At 34.5% G+C, this 8,558-nt stretch overlaps 1 protein-coding gene across 3 annotated transcripts in view; it reads right to left on the reverse strand.

Annotated features, from left to right (window-relative positions):
• Usp6nl (USP6 N-terminal like) overlaps window positions 1-8,558 on the reverse strand; it is a 169,559-nt gene that overhangs the window by 20,789 nt on the left and 140,212 nt on the right. For all 3 annotated transcript variants that reach the window (XM_023701330.1, XM_023701329.1, XM_004641268.2), the window contains 4 exons: window positions 5,458-5,552; window positions 4,794-4,859; window positions 4,610-4,709; window positions 1,185-1,337 (listed from right to left, as the gene is read on the reverse strand). In XM_023701330.1, coding sequence (XP_023557098.1) covers window positions 1,185-1,337; window positions 4,610-4,709; window positions 4,794-4,859; window positions 5,458-5,552 — 414 coding nt within the window. The remainder of the gene's footprint in view (window positions 1-1,184; window positions 1,338-4,609; window positions 4,710-4,793; window positions 4,860-5,457; window positions 5,553-8,558) is intronic.

The raw sequence follows: 8,558 nt of genomic DNA on the forward strand, positions 1-8,558 counted from the left end.
TCCCGTCCCGTCCCGTCCCGTCCCGTCCCGTCCCGTCCCGTCCCGTCCCGTCCCGTCCCGTCCCGTCCCGTCCCGTCCCCTGCTACAAAGGTAACAAAAGGCAAAAGTAACTTCCCAAGATATCACTCTGCCAAACAACATCTTTAAAGTTATCCCTACTTGCTCTCTCTGTATTTTCTTTTTTCTGCCTTTCTTCCTCCACTACCTGTCTTCTCTCCACACTTCTTGTTCTAGCTCCATTACAGACTCATTCCCACTGTGGCTGTCCTCTGTGTGCATTCCATTTTCCCTGTGTGTATACCGAGAGCAATACACCCTTCTCCCATTTGTTACCAGTTTCTTACTCAGAACACTTATCAGAAAGCCCATCAGCAGGTGTTGAAGAATGCTTTGAAGTGAATAAAATAATTATCTAGGGGGCCTGCCCAATACCTCAGTTGTTTAAGTGCCTGCTTAAGCAAAGCCCTCAAGCTCAAGCTTCTTTGGTTCGAACCCAGACAGTCACTGAAAACCAGAAATGCCCTAAAGGCATTTCGAGCCTCAAAAAAAAAAAAAAAAAAAAAAAAAATTATCTAAACTGCAGTCTATGGCAGAGCTCTGGAATGCTTATTGGAAAAACTGAACTTGCTGGGTGTAGTAGTGTACATCTGTAATCTAAGCACCTGGAAGACAGAGGCAGGAGGAGCACTATGAGTTCGAGGCCCGCCTGGACTACACAGGGAGCTTAAAGCTGAACTACATACTAAGGCCCTATTTCAAAAAAACACCAAACCCTGAATTCTAATTTCAGAAATGCTACTTGATGATTCTGCACCTTCATATTTTAGCATCATTTTCCTCATCTATAAACTGGGGCTTCATGTGCTCTACTACTGTGCACAGTTTCAGAAAATTAGATGATGAAAGAGTCCTTCTTATTATACTATTAAATAACACTATGGTTACTTCTACATAATAGTATTTATCAATCAAATTTCAAAATTTGAGTAGGAGCAGCATAGTTTTTTTCTTATTAGGAGAGGGAACTTTAGTTAATACGTTTACCTGCTTTTTCTTAAGAAAATAAAAGCTGATTTCTATTATCCCATCACAAGTATAATGCTTATGCTTGGAAAACAATCCATGTTAGTTATACCATGTCTTCCAGTCTTAATTATAATTCAAAGTATAGGGATATTTCTTACCAGGTTCTGGGAGGTCTAACTTGGCCCTCTTTAGTTCTGCCATAGAAATCTGAAGTTGTTCTATTACAAAATCATCTTCAAAGAAAAAGTCTTTTGATAGAGTCTCCTGAAGAAATTCTACAAGTTCTTCCATAGACAACTTCATTAGATGTTCTAAGAAAGGATGAAAGAAATACAAATGTTGAGTCAAAAACTATTTTTGGTTGAAAAGATAATATATTTTCAGTACTTTTTAAAAGTGGCTTTAAAAAGAACAAACATTATCACTTTAATACAGCACAGTGAATATCACTGATACTCATGGAAACAAACACTGTCTGATTTAAAAAGTCACATAAAAGCAAGTTCATTGTACTGGGGAGCAAAGGGGAAGGGCAAACATTGTCAAATACCTTCTTACTGCCTTCAAGGTAACCATATCCAGGCACTAATAGAGCCCAGAGCAAGAGCTTCATAGGAACAGACATAGAAAACCAGGAAGACATGAGGCCTTTGTCTCTTGATTCAAAGTTCCAATGGCCATAGGTAAAACCACTTTAAATTCATAATTTACTAGTCTGTATTTACTTATAAGTCCATATAGTTTCAGAATTTTCCAGGAATCAATCATTAATTTTATTTTTGGATTTATATCTACTTATAAAATGAATTTTAATGAAAAAAACTTCAGTCATAAAACAAAAAGCAAACATTTGCTAAGACTACATTACTCAATGCCCCACAAGTAGATGTGTATAGTCCTGTGTGTATATGAATTTAGAGAACCAAATTATACAGGTTACTCATCTTCCTGCTTTTGTTCTCATACAATAACATACCACTGTTAGCTCTCACTTCAACAAACACCATTTTATATCACCATTAATAATGACATTATGGCACAATGTATGCATAATAATTTGCTTAGTCATTTAACAATGGGCATTTAGATTATTTCTCATTTTTAAAATTACTGTATTTAGAATCATTGACAAAACTCCAGCAATAATGTGTCTAAATAGTTTAAAGGCAATCAGGGAGGGGGGAAAGGAGGGAGGGAGAGAGAGAGAGAGAAGGAGAGGGAGAGGGAGAGGGAGAGGGAGAGAGGGGGAAAGAAGGAGAGAGGGAGAGCGAGAGACAGAGAGGGAGAGGGGGAGGGAGGGAGGGAGAGGGAGAGAGAGAAAGAGAGAAAGACAGAGAAAGAGAGAGAGAATATCTAACAAGCACCTACTGATTAAAGTACTCAGAAAGAGGTTTTTCTATTTTCTCTGAAGTGCCAAATGACCAATTTTTATTTTTGTACTGACAAATGAAAGACTATATTTATGATGTACAATGTTATATTCTGATATATAGATACCATTGTAAAATGACTGAATCAACCTAGTTGATATATTCATCACTGAACAAACTTATCTCTGTGATAAGAACATTTGCTCTTGGGGCAATTTTCATGTATGCTATATAATATTATTATTATTTTTTTTTTTGGCGGAACCGGGGATTGAACTCAGATTCTTGCGTTTGCCAGTCAAGCGCTTATCCTACTGAGCCATCTCCCCGGCCCCGCTATATAATACTATCAATTACAGTCATTATGCTATGTGCAGAGCCACAGAAGGCATTCCTCCTGCTGCACTGGAACTTCAGATCCCATGAGAAACATCTCCCCATCCCCCCTGATCTCCAACTGTTATTCAGTTTTGACACTTGGTGACACTGAAGGAAATACATTTAAATCTTGAGTTTTGGGTCCCTAAGAAAAGACACAGTAGAAAACAGGGTTTTCCATTGTTTAGCCAAAAGATATTCTGCCATATGAAGTAATTTGTGCTTAAAGTTTATTTACAAAGGGTGAGGAAACTTTTCACTTTGAAAACTGACCAAGAGACATATAAGCAAAATAAATGGAAAAAAAGAGCTGCAAAGAAATGTAACATTATAATTCTACTTTTTTATTGTTTAGAAAAAATTTAATATTTCTTAACAAAAAGTATAGTTTTGTTCTATAATTTCATCTATTTATAATCCAGAAAGAGAAGGGAAGTGAAGAAAGTGCACTGAGGCTGAAGGGAAAGAGAAAGGGATCTCACCCGGCTGTCAGAAACCTCAGAAACTCGAGTTGCCAACTACTCTGTTTCTGAGCTTCCTTGTTGGGGAAACAAGGGCTGGGGGCAAGAGAAATGCTTGCAATGAACGCTACAATGCTTCTGAATTCTTTTTGAAAAGTGCAAAATAATACAGGGGTGTCTTGTATTGAAAGTCCTTGTTCCCAAGTAAAGTCGGGTTAATCTGGCCCTCCTGAAGCTTGTTCTGTTCACGTAAGCAACCCCACAACCCTGTATCTAAGCACCTAACATGTACTTGGATTAACAACAAGCACGGGAAATAGAAAAATTATAAGCATGACCCCATGCACTAAACTGGCTTACAGTTCAGCTGCCTTGCTGAACAGATCATTCAGAGATAATATGAGAATATAAAATGAATATGAAACTATGTGACGTGGCCTAGATTACAAGCACTTTATGAAGTTCCAAAAGCTTTCAATGGTTCAACCTCCGTATAGCTACTGGAGGAACTGCATAATTTTTAAAGTTGAATTGAAACTTTAAAGACAAATATGTCTTCATATTCATAATGAAAAACTCTCATTTTTAAATTTTAAAGTAAATACTGGTAAATCACATTTACAGAGCCCTTAGAATAAAATGAAGTCTTCATGCCTGCTTTCCTTCCAAGGAAAAGCTGTGTGCCACAGATGTAGTTGGTGCTTGTCCCACAGGCCACGACACAGTCCAGGGACTTGGATCTGCAAGCGCCTTGCCACAGTGAAAGAAATGTCTTCTCCAGCCCCTGCAGATTCTTTGCTTTCTCTGTTCTACTACAAACTTTTGAAATTCAGATTAGTGAAAAGAATAAGGAGCCCAGTAAAGAACAATACTTAAAAAATAGGGGCTGGGGAACACTGGCTAGCTCAGTGGTCTAAGCACCTGCCTGGTAAGCACAAGGACCGGGGATTGATCCCTGGTACCACATGCCATGCTGCCATGCTGGCTCATCAAAACTAGGTGTGGTGGAGCACACCTGTAATTTCAGCTCTGGGGAGGCTGAGACAGGAGGATCACTATGAGTCTGAGCTACCCTATACCAAATAAATGATTTTTTAAAATATTTAAAAAGTATTAGTGAAATTAACAAATTACATTTTCATGCTTAAATGTAAAAATAAGAGGACAATAAAAGATCTCTGTAATGATGTTGAGCTTCTAGTCATCAGAAAACCCAATGAAATTATATTAGCAACTGAAGATAATTTCTCCATTTATTTTTAAGAATTTTCTTAAGCTACTACTAAAAGGCAATGAATCTGACGTAGACTGGGGATTCATTAGAATTAAAATAAGCCTTCATATCTTATAAAATCTTTATAAATATTTCCTTACTTTTGTGTAATTTTAAGATTGTGTAAGACATAGCAGTAAGAACTCGTTCTCCTTCAAAGATGTAGATATCCCATATTCTGAGGTTTAGTGTAAAGGGAGTCTACAACAAAACAGAAGAAAGGTTAAGTTTCCCCTCACCTTGTATTTATAATCTTATAATTAAGCTTTGTAAATAAATACTTACTCGATCAAGGAAACACTGAAAAAACCACTTCATTGTATAAAAACTTGTGTAGATTTCTTGAGAGTCCTGAAAATACAAAGACCTCATGATTTCTGGATTGCAGCAAACAAATTATGACAATATAATACTAAAAGTTAGGAAGCTATTGGAAGTATTAAATCTACATATAAAACCATCTTGTTATGTATCCTTTTCATGCTGTTTGCCATTCTTACTTTTTCTTCCAAAATTTTACTTCTCAAAATTTCCCTAAGAATAAGTTCCTTCTGAAAGTACTGTTATACATTCAGATATCTGTTAATATGTTTTACAGGCAGTTCATATTTGTTAGTATATTTTAAAGGCAGTATATATATATAGCTCACAAGGAATTAATTTGTGTATTTAAAAAAAACCCTCAAAATTCACTGAGAAGTCATGGATCTTTAAAAACGTTAATGTATTTTATTAGCATTAAAGAAGTCGGAAACTATAATTTAGGACCATAACAGAGCATCAACATTAAAATTTACAAATCTATTGTTCTTCAAAGAAATGAGAATTAAAATAGCATAACAAATGAAATGGGTGACAGTATAGAGTAATAAGATAGCTGACCAAAGACAAAAGGATTGCAGCCTCATTCCTAGTGCAGGTGAGTAAAGCCAGCAACACATCTACCTACCAAATGCTGCTTAAGCTTAGACAGAAATTTATTCAGTATTTTTTCATGATGTTCTTGATACCTCAAGAGTTTAGGAAAACCTTGGACAAAAAAGCCTAGAACATAAACATAAAAATAATACTTCAAAAACAATAGCAATGAAACCACCAATTAAAAAATACATTTTGTTTCTTTGTAATTGTCAAAGATAAAAAGAAACACCCAATAGTTACTAAACTATTTTTTCCTTCCCACCAAGAATTTAAACTTTGAGCAATAAAAGTTTTAGCTAGGATTTGTTTGCTAAAAGTTATCTATATCTTTGAAATATTAACGAAGTTATTTCTGAGTTAAAAAGTAAATTAAGATGCTAAGAAAAAAAAGAAATTAAGGCCATTTATCAAGATTATCTGTTCTTTTAAGACACTTAGGTATATCTAGAAAGACTAAGCTGTTATAATTGTTCTAATCTTGACTACTTAGCATTTTGCATTACATAAATTATGTAAGTATTTATTACTTTTCAAGCTTGCTTTTACAATTTCACTAGTATGTTTACAAAGTTTGTATTAACTCTTAATCTTGTCCATAAAATTTGTATTTAACATCACTTAAAACATACAGGCACTATATGACCAGTGCTACGTTAAAAGTTGTATTTTATCTCAACTTATTATACAATATAACTGGCAAGATTTCTAGGAGGTAATGAATGGTAAATGGTAAATATTAATTTGTATATTTAATTTATTGAACTTTACATCTATTTTTATTCACAAGTTTCCTTTCAGATATTTATACAATCTGTTTAAAGGAACATACTCTCTAGAGACTTTTATTTCTCCACATCAGGATTTTCCAACTTAATTTCTATTTAACTTTGAAAGATGTTAATAGATGTTCTCTGTATTTTGAAAAAGGAATGGGGGAGCCAGGCATGGTGGTGCACACCAAGGGAGACAGAGTAGAAGAGTCACTGTGGTTTCCAGGGCAGCCTGGGCTACACAAGTGAGTTCAAGGCCAGCCTACACTGCAGTGTGAGATCTTGTCTCAATAAACAAGGAACAGGGTGGCGGTGGTGGGTACATACACATACTTTCTTGTATATTCATGATATATATTGTTTATTTATGTTCCTAAGTTGTTTTTTAGATTTAATGCAACTAAGTTTGCTTTTCTTAGCATTCCAGACTTTAAAAAATCGGAGTCATTTTTTTTGTGCCAAAAAAATGTCTATTTCAAAAAAAATTAAGCTATGCTCCTCCAAGAACTCAAGGAATACAGTACTAGGAAACAAGGCTTTACAATTTATTAGGCAGAACTTTCCCTTAAGCAGTTTTCCATTTTTGAAGGTGTAAAAATTTCCACAGATAGATTCTATTTTTCCTTTATTAGTATTTTCTATTTAAACAATTTCATTAAAAAAAAAAAAACTGCATCAGTGCCACTTTCATGGTCAATTTGATAGGAACAGGAGATGAAAAAATTTCAAGAGACGTCTGTTTTTTGAAAAAGTCCATGTACTTCAGTGATAACTAGCTCAAACATGCTAACATAACTGATTATTTTTCACTTCTCAAATGATATCACAGGCTTGATAGTTTAAATCTCAGCTTTTGCAGGCCTAGGTTTGATAACATATAAGTGATACCACTTTTACACAGAAAATGCAGATCAGAGGTAACCTTTAATTGTACATAACTGGCAGATTTATAAACAAGTTTCTGCACATATTCATCTATAAATCCATCTATTAAAAAAGACCTATCCTGTACCATAAGTGCAACTGTTAGAATATCAGAATTAATATTGCTTTATAGATTAGATTCTGGACAATCACTGCTTTAAGCTAGGAAAAAAAGACTTAAAAGAAATGTGTTTTCTAAAATTGGACAGTCTTCTACATAATTATATATCATTTAATTGTAACACTCCATTATACCAAGACAGATCAGCAGCACCACTGCATGGGAAAGCAAAATAAAGACTAATAACATTTCTTCAAAATGTCTTCTTAAATGAAACTGCTTATAGGATGGCAATTCAATATAATAATATGTCTGTCTTTTCTAGTCCATTCATGGAATACAAAGTGTCACCGTAACCATGTAAGTAACATTTGTTAAAACAGTGGGAAGCAACGCTAAGAGAGATATACAAAAGCAAACACACACATACACACAATAATACGCAATACCCCACAAGAACCATATAGTGAGATTGTCGGGTTTAACAAATCATGGGCGATATAATACCGTAATTTAGAAAATACTAAACAGCATTTTCTGTGTCAACTTTCCCACCACATAAAGCATATTCACAAAGATCCACTCAGTGTAACAATGTTAAACCTGTTCAACATTTGATATTACTACATAGATGCAATAGAAAAATAATTTTACATTATAAATTACATTATATAATTTTACATTACAAATGTTATTTTCATCTCTAAGTTGCAATCCAAATTCTCTGAAATAAATCATACTATATCTACTGAGTCAAATAATAAAAAGGTTATTAAAAATCTAATGTGAAAATCAAAATATTATAAATGTATTCAAAATATTATAAAGTGCTCAAAACATTTTATTAGCTTTTAATTGAAAATGGAACAGAAGTTATGGTGGAAAGAACTAGAAAACTTAAATTATGAAACTACTAGGCTACAGATTAAGCTCAGCGCACAGCACCTGCCTGGCAAATACAAGATCCTGAGTTAAACTCCTGGTACCAAAAACAAAATAAAAACATACATAAAATACAAAACTACTTAACTACTTTTCTGTTAAACAGCTAGGTATTAAAAAAAAAAAAATAGTGAGGTTATTATTTTTCAACTAATATTTTTTGACAAACACAGCGGCCAGGGTTCGATTCCTGTGCTGGCCCTGCCTCCAGGGCATGCTGAGACAGTGATTGAGACTGGGTGTGGTGGTGCACCCCTGAAATCCCAGCTCTTGGGAGGCTGAACACAGGCAGATCACTATGAGTCCGATTCTATGTAGTGAGACCATGTAGACCCTGCACTAAAATAAATGAGCATATATATGTACACATACATATATATACTTAAAAGAAATGAGTCTATGTGTGTGTGTCTGTGTATATATATATATATA

Source organism: Octodon degus, unplaced genomic scaffold (genome assembly GCF_000260255.1).
Source record: "Octodon degus isolate 3935 unplaced genomic scaffold, OctDeg1.0 scaffold00133, whole genome shotgun sequence".
Taxonomy (NCBI): Eukaryota; Metazoa; Chordata; class Mammalia; order Rodentia; family Octodontidae; genus Octodon; species Octodon degus.